This window comes from Spermophilus citellus (assembly GCF_964194105.1).
Source record: "Spermophilus citellus genome assembly, chromosome: 1".
NCBI lineage: Eukaryota > Metazoa > Chordata > Mammalia > Rodentia > Sciuridae > Spermophilus > Spermophilus citellus.
In genome coordinates this window covers 184,646,678-184,662,409 of record NC_138182.1, presented here as the reverse complement: position 1 = coordinate 184,662,409, position 15,732 = coordinate 184,646,678, and the positions used below count along the sequence as shown (strand labels likewise).

At 32.2% G+C, this 15,732-nt stretch overlaps 1 protein-coding gene across 6 annotated transcripts in view; it reads left to right on the top strand.

Annotated features, from left to right (window-relative positions):
• TCERG1 (transcription elongation regulator 1) overlaps positions 1 to 14,402 on the top strand; it is a 63,872-nt gene extending 49,470 nt beyond the window's left edge. For 4 of the 6 annotated variants that reach the window (XM_081288909.1, XM_081288908.1, XM_081288907.1 and 1 more), the window contains 6 exons: positions 3,293 to 3,457; positions 3,739 to 3,921; positions 8,517 to 8,696; positions 9,379 to 9,462; positions 10,778 to 10,878; positions 12,119 to 14,402. In XM_081288909.1, the coding sequence (XP_081145035.1) occupies positions 3,293 to 3,457; positions 3,739 to 3,921; positions 8,517 to 8,696; positions 9,379 to 9,462; positions 10,778 to 10,878; positions 12,119 to 12,320 (915 nt within the window). In that variant the 3' untranslated portion in view covers positions 12,321 to 14,402. Of the gene's footprint in view, positions 1 to 3,292; positions 3,458 to 3,738; positions 3,922 to 8,516; positions 8,697 to 9,135; positions 9,282 to 9,378; positions 9,463 to 10,777; positions 10,879 to 11,742; positions 11,837 to 12,118 lie in introns of those variants that run through there. The other 2 variants (XR_014021334.1, XM_081288910.1) reach the window with 2 other exon arrangements.
• The last annotated feature ends 1,330 nt before the right edge of the window (positions 14,403 to 15,732 follow it).

The window sequence follows — 15,732 nt, the reverse complement described above, 5'->3', positions numbered from 1 at the left end:
AGGACTGCCTGCTCAGTGGGACCTGCTAAATGCCTGCTAAGATTTCAAAACTCTTCATAGGTTCTAACATTTGAATTTCAAAGAACTTCTTTATCTTTTTTTTTACCCCCTAAAAAAATAGCATTTTAGTGACTTTCTAATCTTTCAGTGAACCTATCTTACATATAAATTATTGCTTATCAAAAGTAAAGGTCAGTTATAAAAGATTAATAAATTCCAAATGTCATTTGATAGCAGTGTCAGGAGTAGAGAGGTGGCTCACCACTGAGGAGGCAGATTGGTGGGGAGAGAGCACCAGTGGTGTGTGAACCATCAAAACATGCAGCCATTCTCCTTAGCGTCCTGGTGTGTTTTATGAATGGGGGGAAATAACCTCTGGAACCTAATCATTCTTGACATTTAAAATCACTGCTTATTCTGGGAAGTTAAAACATTACAGCTTATATTAAGAAACATTAATGAATAGTTTGTTGCATTTAACTTCTAGAATAACCTGAAAGAAAATCAAGTAATTAAATGTTTAATAGTGTATGATAGTTTTTATACAAGTTGAATGTGTTTCTTTGCATTTTTAACCTAATTTTCTTTCTCTGAATGCTTTTTTGTAGCTATTTTGTATATTCTGTTTTATAATGAGTGGGTAGACTTTACAGTTTTGTGCTGTGTGGCCTGCTAATCAGTGCAGTCTGACAGTTGTCATCTAACCTGCAAACTATTATGGGATTCCCTAGTGAGGAAAGAATTGGTATCTTTATATGATAACATTAGACTCTCTCAGTTCCTGTACTTAACTTTTTTTTTAAGTACTTTTCTTTATGAAATGGTGAGAATTTTGCCCAGAATGTGTTAATTTAAAAAATGAAATTAAGTAGACATGATATATAAGTAAATTATCTATTTTTTTTAATTGCAAAGTAATAATAAATCAGGAAATTGCTAAAGGGAAACATCTGAGCCAGTTTAACAAATGCAAAATCAATTCTAACTAGTCTATCAAAGGAGAAATTGTTAAGGGTTTAAGTGTAGTATATTTATATTCACATTCTGAGAATATTTGATACATGAAATTTTATGACTTTTCTTTCATGACTTCCACTGTATTATTTATATTCTTATGAAGTATATTGTCTATAAAGGCTTAAAATTAACTGACTTCTGGTGAAATCTGTTTTTCTTTTTTCTTAAGTAGCAAGTTTTTGTGTGTTTTTTGTTTGTTTGTTAGTTTGTTTTTTGTTTTGTTTTTTTTTTTAGAGACTGTCTCTGAGTTGCTTAGGGCCTTGCTAAATTGCTGAGGCTGGCTTTGAACTCTCAGTCCTCCTGTTTCAGCCTCCTGAGCTGCTAGGATTATAAGTTTATTTGTTTACTTTTTTCTTATAAGCAAGTTTTGTAAGGTTGTGGTTCAAATACATTTTAGAATATCACGTTTGATGTTACATGTAATGGAATTAATCTTCTTTTAATGAAGTTGGTATTTTTCTCCTTTTTAAATTTCCTGCTGAATAAGTTAAGTAATTTTGTAATAGGGAAGAAAACAGGGAGAATATCTGGATCTTGACTTGAAGTAATGGTAAATGACAATTTATAACATTGATACAGCTCTCAAATAATTTGCACAGTTAAGCCACTTATAGCCTGCCATGATAATCTCTCCCAATGAAAGGAAGTTAAAATTTAATTTTACTTATGGTTTGTTTATACATCATAAATTTTTAGAAACTATATGATAACCCTTACTTTATAGGGTTATCTAAGTTAATATGAATTTCTTTGGTTTAGAAAAATTCCTGTTTGTTAGAAATTGTGTGTTTTAACATAGGTGTTGTAAATTTTGCACTTAGTTTTTAAACAAATCTAGAAATTTGTTTTCATCATACAAAGTAGACAAGATGAATAGAAATTATATCACTACTATCAAGTATTTCTTTTTTATGACACTTTTTTTTTGTATTTTCTGAAAATTTGTTGCTTTAAAATATTTGTTGCTTTAAAAAATGTCCTTCACCATAGATAATTTGGGAAGCACTGTGATAGAACCCAAATGAGTGTTTTCTTAATAACTGTCTTGAAATATTGTGTTTATGAACATTACTCACTAATGTAAATGGAATTAAGAGCCAAATTCAGCAGTGGAGAGATCCACAATTCATTAGTTCTTCTCTTCTAAAAAATATTTCTGATGTAGATGATGTATTTCTTATAACTTTACAAATGTTTTCCAGAAAGGATCTTAACCTCCTTTAATAAGAGAAATGAGGTTGTAAGGGGGATTGATAGGGTAGGAATAGGCAGAAGGAATGATTCATTTCTTTTTGTACACACATCTTAAATTCTGATTGCATTTCTAATTTCTTATTCCCTTAGGCAGAAAGGCAGATATTTAATCCCTATGGTGGGGAGGGTCTTGACATAGTCAGAATCCTTTGTTGAAAAGATTTTGGCTACACTGGGAACATATCTGTGGTAGGAATACAAAGTAATTAAAATAAGATTGAATTTTTAAAACATTTAGGTCCTCAAAAGTTTGTAAAAATAAATGCTTTTACTTTTTCTTCCTGTTTAAAAAATAAAGATATTTTTGGAGTAGGGTCTTAAGAATTAATACTATTTAATTCTTATCTTTGGTACTTAGTAGTTAAGTATGGTATTTGACAAACACTTAAAAAGTACAGAAAATTTAAAAGTAGTTCTTTTGATAAGGATTAATTATGATCAATGTAGAAATTATTTTCTTATATGTCAAGGGACAAACATTGCTCTTTTTACCAGAATACAAATTTTTACCCTATTTTGATTTTAGGCATTTAACACTATATTTGTAATGACTTAATATTTGTGCTTAGTGAGTTCTCCTATTTTAATAATTGAAAAATTTATTCATCAGTTTTTAAGATGTCGTTCTTGCCAACTTGATGTTATTTTGCTATCAATTCATAAGCCTGAGTGCATTGATATTCTCCATGAAAACAGTGGCAGTTCTGAGGCCAAAAGTTAAGCAAAACAAAAAAGTTTTATTTCTTCGTAGTTTTTTCTTTATAAAATACAACTTATTTTGAATTTGACAGATTTTTAAGTGAGAGTCTGTATGCTTATTGATTTTTATTTTTTAAATAAAGGAGCAGTTCTGTTATCCTCTTTTACTAAGATTTATTCTATTCTAAATGCATTTTTAAAGTTGTTATTCTCATATTTAAAGTAAGTAAACGTTATTTTTTCTACTTGTAAATATTTAGCTATGATAATTTTATCATGATATATTATTCTCCCCCATCCCACTACTTGTTTTAAAATATAGATTAAATCAGATTTCTTTGAACTATTATCAAATCATCACTTGGACAGTCAGTCTCGGTGGAGCAAAGTAAAAGACAAAGTAGAAAGCGATCCACGCTACAAAGCAGTGGATAGTTCATCAATGAGAGAAGACCTTTTCAAACAGTACATTGAAAAAATAGCTAAGGTAACCATTGTGTTTACTTGTTTTTTTTTTTTTTTTTTAAGTTATACATGACAGTGGAGTGTTATTGTGTTTACTTGTACCGTTATAACTGAATAATAATTCTTAACTATTTAAACGGTATGTTTTGTGGGGGAAGTTGGAAATGTTGGTATTAACATAAAAATCAGGGAATGATACTGGTTAAAAACTAGATTCAAGTTTTTTTTTGGCAAGCTAATTATTCTATGAAACCATATTTTGATGGAGTTGGTGAGAAAAATAATATAATTTTACTTTTACAGAATTTAGACTCAGAAAAAGAAAAGGAACTTGAAAGGCAAGCCCGCATTGAGGCAAGCCTTCGGGAAAGGGAAAGGGAGGTTCAAAAAGCTCGTTCGGAACAAACAAAAGAAATAGATCGAGAGCGAGAGCAACACAAAAGAGAAGAAGCTATCCAGAATTTCAAGGCTCTTCTGTCTGATATGGTATTTGTTAACCCCCGCCCCCTTCTAAAGTACTGGATATCAGAAATCTGTTATATTGCCTAATTTTGAACGTTTAACATTCTTTGACTACAAGAGATAATTTGTTGTTTACAAAGCTTTAAAAATCAAAGACTTGGTATTAGCACTGTAGAATAGGGAAACTAGTTATTTAACAAATTTGGAAATTAGATGTTTTGCATATATGAAAATTCATAATTGTTTGGTCTCAAAATTCTATTTTTAAATTGTTGATGAAAGCCATCTTAATTACTCACTTACCTGCCATAGTAATAAAGTGTGCTGAACATAATTGGACTTTTTTTCTTGATGATTTAGGGTCATCATTGTGATGATCAATTATTGTACATGTAGATGGTATGAGATGTAGGACTGGAGGTGTACTGACCCCAGGAGATACCCTGAAACTTTCTTGAAATCTTCTGCCTTACCTCTCAGGGTTGTTGAGGTATGTAGGGTTTTTTGTCCCTACACTGATGCCCCCAGACTGCTATGCTGTATAAATATACTCCGTTATATTTTGCCTTCTCCTTGTCACCTGATTCATGCACTTCTTTTCTGTCTTTAAATGGGACTCTATTATTCCTTTTGCTGCTTCTAACTTTTCTTTTTTCCATGTTCTGGACAATTCCAGTAGTTTTGAAATTTCTCTCTCTTCCTTTAACATTTCTTCAAGTTTATCTACTTTATTGCTATCCTAGAAATCTTTGTGCATGGAACACTTGCCTAGCATGCACAAGGCCCTGAGTTCGCTCCAGAACACACACACACACACACACACACACACACACACAAAAAAAAAAAAAGCAGATCTGATTTTGTTATTCTCCTAATTACTTGCAGGAGGTGAAGGGTCTCTGTATTTACAGCAGGTCAAATGCAGCTCTTTAGCATAATATGAAATGCAGTTCTTTCCTTGATTTTCCCCACTTTATCATCTTTGCTTTCCTCAGTTGCTCCTTGAGTTCCAACATTGCTAAACTGTCCTTAATGACCCATACCATCCTACCATTGTTTTATAGCAATCCTTTCATCAAGAATGCTTTCAAACTGTTCCTCCTACAGTGACACACTTTCTCATTCTTTAAGAGTGCACACAAATCTCTTCTGTGAGGCTACTCCCTGTCCCGCAGGTAGATTTAATCTCATTGTTCTTTTTTATCATCCTTGTGATTAGCATACACATTGCAGCATTTACTACATGTAATTATTTGTTTATGTGTTTGTCCTTTAAAAAAAAAGTATACTCAGTAACATCTCATTTTGTAGTTCCAGTGCTAAACACAGTATTTATCTGGCACATATTTAGATTTTTGATAAACAGTGGCTAAATATGCATTTGTAAATATTTCTTTCCTATCTTTTTATCTTTTCACTCTCCCTATTGGATATTATTTTCATTTGTCAGATCATACTTGTATACACTTATGGAGCATACTGTAATCTTACTGTGTTTATATAATGTAGAATAGTTAAATCAAGCTAAATAACATAACCATCACTTTGCATAATCATTTCTTATGTTGAGACATTTCAAATTTATAGTTGTTTTCAATATGTAATACAGTATTATTAACAAGTCACCCTGCTGTGCAGATTTCAAAACTCATTCTTGCACTGTCTAAAACTTTGTACCCTTTGCCCACTAAGTCCCCATTATCTTCCCCACTCTTTACCACTCCATTCTGTTGTCTCCTGTGAGTTCACCTTTTTTAGATTCCACATTTAAATAAGATCATATGGTTTTTGTCTTTTCTTTGCCTGGCTTATTTCACTTAACAGTGTTCTAGGTTTACAAATGACAGGATTTGATTTCTTTTAAAGGCAGAATTACCATTATGCGTTTTATATATTTGCATGTATCTGTTATATTTATTTACATAGATATTATATTTCTTATTCTTCACTGATGAACACTTAGTTATAATGCTGCAGTGAGTACTTGGGAGAGTTGTTCTCCCTTCAACATGATGATTTTAGTTACTTTGTATATATACCCAGAAAGGGGATTAGTGAATCTCATGGTAGTTTTGGTTTTAGTTACCTGAGGAACTGCTTATGCTAATTTACATTGTCACCAACAGTGTATGAAAGTTCCCATTCTCACTAAAAGACTTCTTTCATCTTTTTAATAAAAAACATACTTAGGCCTTTGTGGTAATACACATCTGTAATCCTAGCTCAGGAGGCTGAGGCAGGAGGATCACAAGTTCAAGGCCAGCCTAAGCAACTTAGTGAGGAGACCCTGTCTCAAAATAAAAAATAAAAAAAGGGCTGGGTATATGGCTCAGTGGTAAAGTACCTCTGGGTTCAATCACTAGCACACATAGACACACACAAAAAGTCATACTTGGGTTTGAGGTAATATCTCACTGTGGTTTAAATTTTCATATCTTAAAATGATTAGTGATGCTGAGCATTTTTTCATATTCCCTAATGGCCATTTGTATGTCTTTTGAGAAATGTGTGTTCATGCCCTTTGCCCATTTTTTAATCTGGTTATTTGTTTTTTTCTTGTTGAGTTCCTTGAATTCCTTAATATTTGGATTATTTATCCAACTGTGGTTTGCATTTATTTTTTCACATTTTGCACATTGTTTCTTCATTTGTTGTTTCTTTTGCTGTGAAGTTTTTAGTTTGATTCAATCCCATTGGTTTGTCTATTTTTGTTTTTGTTGTTAGTGCTTTCAGGGTTATATCCAAAAAATAATTGTTTGGACCAGCGCTGTAGAGCTTTTCCCCTACATTTTCTTCTCTGAGTTATAACAGTTTCAGGTGTTTTGAATTTTGAATTTTGTTTTAAATAAATGATGTGAGACTAGCATCCATTTTTATTTCTCTGCATGTGTGAATATTCAGTTTTAACTAGTACCAATTATTGGAAATAATTGTCCTTTCCCTGTTGTCTGTTCTTGATACTTTTAACTATAAATGCATGGGTTTATTTCTGGGACTTTTTGACCTGTTCCTTTGGTTGATGTGCCTGTTATTATTATGCCAGTACCATGTTGCTTGGGTTATAGTTGCTCTATAATATATCTTGAAATCAGGGAGTATGATGACTCCAGCTTTGTTCTTTTTGTTCAAGATTGGTTAGCTCTTATGAGTCTTTTGTGGTCTCATGAATTTGAAGTATTGAAAATAATACTGTTTTTGCAAAAAATAACATTCAATTTTGATGAGGATTGCCTTGAATCTGTGGATCACTTTGGGTAGTGTGTACATTTAACGATATTAATTCTTCCAATCTGTGCACACAAGATTTTGTTTAATTTATTGTGTTTTCTTCATTTTTTTTTTATCAGCATTTATAGTTTTCAGTATTTAGGTTCTTCTTCCTCAGTTAAATTTATACCTAAGTATTTTCTTTTTTGTTAGTTTTTTGTTAAGTCTGTGAAAATGCTACTAACTTTTAATGTAGATTTGTATCCTACAACTTTACCAAATTTGTTTTATCAGTTTAATAGTTTTTTGGTGGAGTCTTCATCTAGATCATACTATCAACAGACAGACAATTTTACTTCTTCCTGTCTTGTTGGGATATCTTTTATTTCTCTTGCCTAATTGCTGTGGCTAGGACATTCTACTGAATGTAGTAGTTGAAAAGGAATGGTGAAGAGTGGGCACATTGTCTTGTTCCTAATCTTACAGGGAAAGTTTTCAACTTTATATGGTTGGGTATGATGTTAGCTCTTGGTTTGTCTTATATGGTCTTCATTGTTTTGAGATATATTTCTTCTATAACTAATTTGTTGAGTTTTTGTTGTGACAGTTATTTTGTCCAATGCTTTTTCTGTTATCTATTGATGATCATATCATTTTGTTAATATGGTATTTTATAGTTAATTGATTTTTTTATGTTATCTTGTCTTCTTGACTCCATTATGTCTTGCTTATGCTTGGAAGAGTTCTAGTAGGTAGTGGATAAATCTAAATTTGAGCTCAAGATTTATTGTGTTGCTTTTTTTTTTTTTTTTTTTGAGATCTTTGGTATTGTAAGAATACAAATTAATGCCACATATTTGTAAGGTATTAGTACCTAACTACTGTTTGAAGTTCTTATAGATTATGTTTGATGGGAGATAATGTCTCTTCATTTTTTCCCCACCTTCCCGATTTCTAAATATGTATTTGATAGCTTAGGTGAGCAGTGGGGAGGTAAGAATTCTGGCTTAAAGTATGCTTTTAGTGATTTATTAACTAGGAGTTATCCTAAGTTTTTTTTTCTTTATCATTGGCAATACACATTGCTTAGTTGTTAATTAAATTAGTGGTACTCAAGTGTCTTGAACTAATTAACTTGCTAAAAGTTCTATTTAAATGGCCTTTTAACACAAGATTCACTTTTAATCTATTAAAGGAATATATTTTTCAGAAATTGTTACCTCTTAGTTTCTGAATGTGATTTTACCTTTTTAAAATGGATTATCATTCCTCAACTAAATAATTGGCCTCTTATTGTTGAAATATGAAAAGTCCATTTGGTGTGTGTGTGTGTGTGTATGTATGTGTGTGTGTGTGTGTGTGTGTGTGTATATATATATATATATATATATATATATTTTCTCTGTGTTTAGGTACGTTCTTCAGATGTGTCATGGTCTGATACTCGGAGGACCCTCCGAAAAGATCACCGCTGGGAATCTGGATCCTTATTGGAAAGAGAGGAGAAAGAAAAGCTTTTTAATGAACACATTGAAGCACTCACCAAAAAGAAAAGGGAGCACTTTAGGCAACTTCTGGATGAAACCTCTGCGGTGAGAGTCTCTATTTTTCCTATCTTTCATCTGGATGAATCTTCCATATTTCAAAAGTAAAACATTGATATGATCTTTAGTGTCATGGTCTTTAGACCTATTACCGGAATTCATAGTTTTTATGACACTCTCTTCTGATTTTTTTTCTCTTTTGAATATGTTATAGCATTCTTAATATTTAGAAATTACTTCTTTTTGCAGTTTGCAAATTCATAACTGCTCCTGTACTAATTCAAATTGTCCTTAGTTGTGTGTGATCAGTGATCCCTCCTGATTATAGATTTAGTAAATTCCTTCTTTGCTCCATTTTCAATTTGGTACTATGGCCCCTTGTTTGGCAGTTTGTACCCTTTGTTATCCAGGTTTTGTTCCTGTTTATCTGCTCTCTTTTTGGTGATGGTTTCTTCAGAAGTTATGATGTTTGCCCATGTAAATACAGGGTTTGCAGGTGATTGTCTTAGGCCACCTTGAAAGTATGGCCATGAAAATAACTCTTGTGGCAAGCCAACAAAAAGAAATTGCATTAAAGCTGCTTCCCTGTCCCTAACTAGTCCAGTTACGCTTGGGCATTACAAGAGATCGCAGGTCAGTGTGTAATATTATGTACCATATGTGCTGCAGTTTGACCCCCTAAATAAAAGTGAATTGTATTTATGTTATTTATTCACTTGTCTTTTCAAAGATTACCTTAACATCCACGTGGAAAGAAGTTAAAAAAATCATTAAAGAAGATCCTCGGTGTATTAAGTTCTCTTCTAGTGACAGGGTAAGAAGATTTTGTCTGAGATTTACTGTCAGTTTATACATATTGATTAGGTACTTAATCAGTAGCACTAGTTTATTTTTTATTTTTTAAGAGACTCATAATTTTATTGCCAAGTTTTAGGGAGGGGAGTTCCAATCTGCCCCAGTATATTAATATCTTGACCAAAATGAAGTTGATGGTTTTAAGTCAATTTCAATTGTATGAAAAATGAATCTGAATTTTAAATTCATTTTTTTGCATAATATATTAAGAAGGCATTATCTAAAGTTAAATTATATTTCTTAGAGGTAAACTTGTGTTTTGCAATCATAGAGATTTAATGAAGGTATGGTTTTATTTTACAGTCAAGTCCCACTAGATAGACCTATTCGTGGCAGTTGATATCGAGATATCAAAACACCTGACTTTTTAAGCCACGCTAACAGAACATTACAATAAGATCCTGAGTTCTTGTATGTTCCAGAGACTTTGCAGTACAGAAAACTCTCAGAAGTTTATAAAAACTGAGCCCTCTTGTCATGCGCTCTGGCTCTAGTATAGAAAACAAATTCACCTAAAGTTTAAAATAGTGAATGATGTTAAGAAAAGTATTCCTCATTATTTTTATCCCTTGACCCTTTATGTGTTTTTTCTTCCCATCATTCCCTTGCCTGGTTGGTTTCTTTAGGTCTGGTATCTAAAAACCCATAGATCTAATATTCTTCCCCTTCATACTCTAGTAAGTTGGATTTTCATTAGCTGGACCACAAAATATACAAGACTGGGAAAGAGTTGTAGACTGATTAAATTAGAAACCCACTCCTAGTTTCTGACTTGCCTGTTTAGAATTGGTAGTAAGGCCTTTTTTTACTAGAAAGTTAAATGCTCAGTGTAAGTCATTTGTAAGTTCTGAGTGTTTCCTTATACTTGATGTATACATAAATTATATCAAATTATATCCTATTAGTGTCTTTGTGCTTTAAGATATGTCAGTAGGAAATGAACACTTAAGCCTTCATCTCTTTATTTTTTAAAAGATTTTTACCTCTTGAGGTTGTTATGAATATTAAAGGAGATGTTTGTAAAATGCTTGGCAGTGTAGTGCTTCATGGTTTCTCATTCTTGCTTTTTAAAATTTTTCGCTTTAATATGCATTGCAAATTGTACACTTCAGTGAATTTTATAGGACCTAGAATGTATCTGATAGTCTTTTTGATTTTTTAATTTTATTACATGTGTTAACAAATTACTGGTTTAATGAATAATTAATGTTCATTTTGGAAGTAGTCCCCTCCCCCCAATGATCTTATTTTCTTTGTGTTTTTTTTTTTTCCAGAAAAAACAAAGAGAGTTTGAAGAATACATCAGAGACAAGTACATCACAGCTAAAGCTGACTTTAGGACGCTTTTGAAAGAGACCAAATTTATAACATATAGGTGCGTGTATTGAAATGTTTCATATTGACAGTCATTGTCTTTACTAGTCTTTACTCTAACGGCCAAAGCATACTTTGCATTCACACACATGTTGACATTATTAATTTTTAGGAATAAGAAGATGCCAACTTTTATCCAAAGCCAAATAGAGTCCATATATACTGTACTTTTTTCCTCCCCCCCCACCCCCCCCCCCTTTTTTTTTTTTTTTTTTGAAGAAAGGGCCCAGATGTCAATTCTTTTTTTGTGTGTTACCCACCCATCCGGTTTTTAAAACATACTTTTGTTTTTACTTCACTGCTTTTTTTTTTCTTTCTTTCTTTTTTTTTTTTTTTTAGAGTATCCTCAACTTTATAAGAATGGTATTTCATGAAGAGACTTCACTATCAGTTATCTTTGCCTCCTCTAAAAACTATTCCATGTCATTAGATCATTCTAACACCTGAAATCCTCTACTTAAGCTTAGCAAAAACATTTTTTTCCCCTCAGAGGAAAGCAGTTTGCTGGATACATTTATGTAATTTTTAAGTTATAAAATCAAGAGTTTTTAAAACAAGATTTCTGTGTAGCATACCCAGTAGTTACCCAACTCCAGTCATTTACCATTAGGGAAACAATTTTGCATTGCTTATCAATCAGTATGCAGGAAACCATTTTTTGTTTCATGCTCCAGCATTTCGTCCTTTAAAAGAAAAATTGAAACATTTTAATGAAGGGTATGTGCACGGGAGGATAGATAGTGCTGAGGGTGTGGTTTTTAGGTATTTTGTCATTTGGATTTTTTGGTCAGGATCCTTAATGTTTTGCATCAGCTTGGGCTTTTAAATTAGATGTGAAGTAAGACTTCTTTCTACATTTTTATAGTTAATTTAGTGAAAGATGTGAAAGTGAAAGCTTGTGAAAGATGCTGGGATTGGCAGCCCCGCAGACTGAAGTCCTCTGTTCATCCACAGAACAGGTACAGCACGGGCAAGATTTACCCACCCACCCTCAGCCCTGATCTGGAGGGACCACCAGTAGGGGTGGGAGGGTAATTCAGCTTCTGAGGCCCTTTCACTCCTTGGAGTCTTTGCTGAGGTGATTTACAAAGGTGACTACTGCAGTGAAATTTTTCTTAAAAAAAAAAAAAAAAGAAAAAAAATGGAAACACAATTAGGAACTAGATGGACATTTCCAGCTCATTTTTGAAAGACCAGTGAACAGCAGTCAGTAATTCTTGGTCTTCTTTTTCTTATTTCAGATCCAAAAAGCTAATCCAAGAATCTGATCAGCACCTGAAAGATGTAGAAAAAATTTTGCAGAATGACAAACGGTATCTAGTATTGGACTGTGTGCCAGAGGAGAGGCGTAAACTGATTGTGGCATATGTTGATGACCTGGATCGACGGGGTCCACCACCACCTCCCACAGCATCAGAACCCACTAGACGATCAACAAAATAAATCCAAATACTCTTCCACAGGGGTATCTATTAATTCAGAACGCTTGCATGAGCCAGTTTTCAGGTTTTTACATATATGTGCATTAGTCAACCTATTGGAAAATCATCTGACAACAGGAGAAGCATTTGCGAACAGTTTCTGAACAGAATATTTTGGAAATATGCTTTTCTTTGTGTGGCATGACTGACATACATACTCAAATATAGGCTATCTCTAGTAAATCTAAAATACTGAAGCTAAAAATCATCTTTTTATGAGGTGTGGAAGTCAGTGACTTGGTGACGTTCTTTCTAGCAGTGTTATTCATGCAAGACAAAAGAGCATTTGTGGTTTGACCTTGCAAGATGCAAATACCACAGACTCCCAAGAAAATTTAAGTTAGGGTTTGTTTTGATTTTTTTTTTAATGCGGGTAAAAGAGAAAACACTGAAAATTGAATTCTTCCAGAGGCTAAGAATATTATAATGGACATACTTTTACCTTTGTCTCTAAAGAACAGTTTAGTTTTATTTGTTCACTTATGTGCTTTGATTATTCCCTCTGAATTATAGGCCAAGTCTTGTTGTTTAGCCTAAGAGAAGATTTATTTAGTAATTTCTTCTCAGGTATGGAACCACATTCATAACTAACATGTTGACCAGAATAGAACTCCTGGTTAAATATATTTTATTCTCCATTAAGTGATCTTTATCAATATTCTGGATTAGACAACAAAATTACCTTTCTGGGTATTCCCTGTAAACTATACTCCTGTTTGAATGTTAAACTTTTGTTTCTAAAGTTTAAGATGTTTGAATGTTCAGTTTATGTATTTGAACTACAATAAACCAATCCTTTTTATATATGTGGATTATATATGATTATTGTTACATAATTTTAAGAACTAATTTATACCTGTTTAAAAAGAAACAGCAGGTGGAATTTGGCACAAAGAAAGTAATCTTTGAATCTTGACTATTACATAGTTTTTAAAATCTTGAATATGAATGCAGTATTTCCCAGTATAAAGAGAAGAAATTTGTACAGAACCATTTTTTTGGATGCTGAAGTCCCTTAGTAATATTTATTGCTTACTAGAAAGAAGATGCTGATTTTTGTTTTGTTTTTCTTTGCTTTGCTTCTTTTCTGTTTGTTTTGCCATTTATAGAAACATTGATGGTTTGTGCCTTTTTGATGTTCTATCAATGTCATGCGTATCACACCATGAAACTTTGGTTCTCAATTGCTTTTTCTAACTTTACCTCCCCAATCAAAAACAAAATAGAACTATTTTATCCTTTCATAGTTTGCCAGTTTCTGAGTGCCGCATGATTTTTCTTTCCTGTTAATCTCATACCTACTGATTACAACAAAAGCTAGAAAGGGGGAATTCAAACAGATCTGTATTTGTAAGTTATATGTATATAATTAGAGACACATGCACATCCATATTACTTGCTAAATAGCTTGGATCTATTAAGTGCTGTAGAAATTGTGTGAACTCTGTAGAAACCTGGCACCAATGGATCAAACTAAGGTCTTAATCTGAAAAAAATGGGATTTGTATTTTTTCTCTCCTTTTGAAATTTTATTTTTATAAATTCACAAAGTAAAGTGCTTGCCAAAAGGAGCACAACTATTATAGAAATATTATTGCTCTTCAGATGTTTTCACGTCTTCTTTTGTTATTCCAAATTCCACACAGAATTGTTTGCCTACTCACCACATTTCTGTTTTCTCACAGTAAATCAGCAGTGTGAAGATAATGGCTTGGTGATATCTCATGTATCCTACTTTTAAAATATATTGAGTTTGATTGCACAAATCAAAATTTTCTGTACAGATTTTTTTAAGGGATCAAATCAGGATTCACCATGTCACATCCTTAATGAAAGATTTGTTAAAAGTATGCTTTGTTTTTAGTATCAGTGTCTTCATATGGTGGTGGTGGTGCTTCTTCTTTTTTTTTTTTTTTTTTTCCAGTGCTGAGAATTGAATCCAGAGGTGCTTTACCACTGAGTTTCACCACTAGCCCTTTTTATTTTAAAACAAGGCCTTACTAAGTTGCTAAAGCTGACCTTAAACTTGCAATCCTCCTGCCTCAGACTCTGAAAATCATTTTACCCTGAGCTACTGTTAAGGTCAGACTTCCTTCCTATAAAGCCCCATCATTCCAAGTGGTGATTTTGAAAAGATGATTCAAGACACAGTTTAAGTTTCCAAAAACTATCTGAAGTCAAACATAATTGTTTTTATTTCTTTACAAGTTAAAATGTCAAACACTGAAAGTTTACATCCTATATTTTCTAAATATATAGTGAACATAAAAACCTTTATTCAAATGGTTCATCACAAACAATTTTAATGGTGACTTTTTTTGTATAACTTAGTATCACAAAACAATATTTTGGGTTCTTGGGTTAAATTATACTTTAACACGAAACTTTCAAATAAAATTTGGATTGAAGCAAATAAAAACAGTTCTACCTTTTGTGTTAAAAAGCAAACTATGATAATTTATTAGGGGGAAAAAAATCCCCAAACCCACAGATTGAACATTAAAAAACAACAGTATTTCTTTGCATAGCATATTCTTTTTTTAAGTTTTTTTTTTGTTGTTGTAGATGGACACAGTATCTGTGTTTTATTTATTGCACAGCATATTCTTGATATTTCTGATTTTCCATTGCTCGCTTTATTTTCCCCCCTCAGTAAAAATACCAAAGAATTCCATATGAAAGTAATGATAGATAAATGTCCTTTTTGTATTTAAAAGGAGAAGGGTGTCATAATTATTATGTTTTACTGAATATGATGTTTTACTATAAAATGAACAGTTACTGCCTATTTAAATTTTTGCTCTTATGTCTAGGAATACAGATTTGACTTTTATTGCTTTTCATTATTCATTATACTTGTGATTTTTATTTTCTATTTTCAGCCAATTTGTCTTTTCATACTTTTTTCACACTTATTACTTGATTATTTTTATAACTTAGAAGCCCTACAATATTTTAAAAGTTGAGTAGGTTTCCAGATAAGTGTTTAGGGGTAAAATTAATACCTTTTAACAAGAAAGTTTACTACCTCCTTCCTTTATATTTGAGGCTTGCCTTTAATTAATGGTTAATAGCTATGTCACTGTATCTTATAGTTTATCATGGGATAAGGAGATACTGGGAGGAACAGATTTCTGTTTTAAGAAAAATAACTTTCAAGCATTTTGGAAGAGAAGGAAGGGTGGTTTTTTAAAAAATATATTTTTTCCATATCACAATAGAGGATGTCATGTTAGGCTCCTAAAATTCTCAGACTTTATAGCTAAAGACCTATTTAAGTGGCTTTAAAAAGATCATTGAAGAAGACTTTATAGTATCTAGAAAAGTTTAAACTTACTTAAACTTTGCCAAAAATAGCTATGGTTTGAAATTAA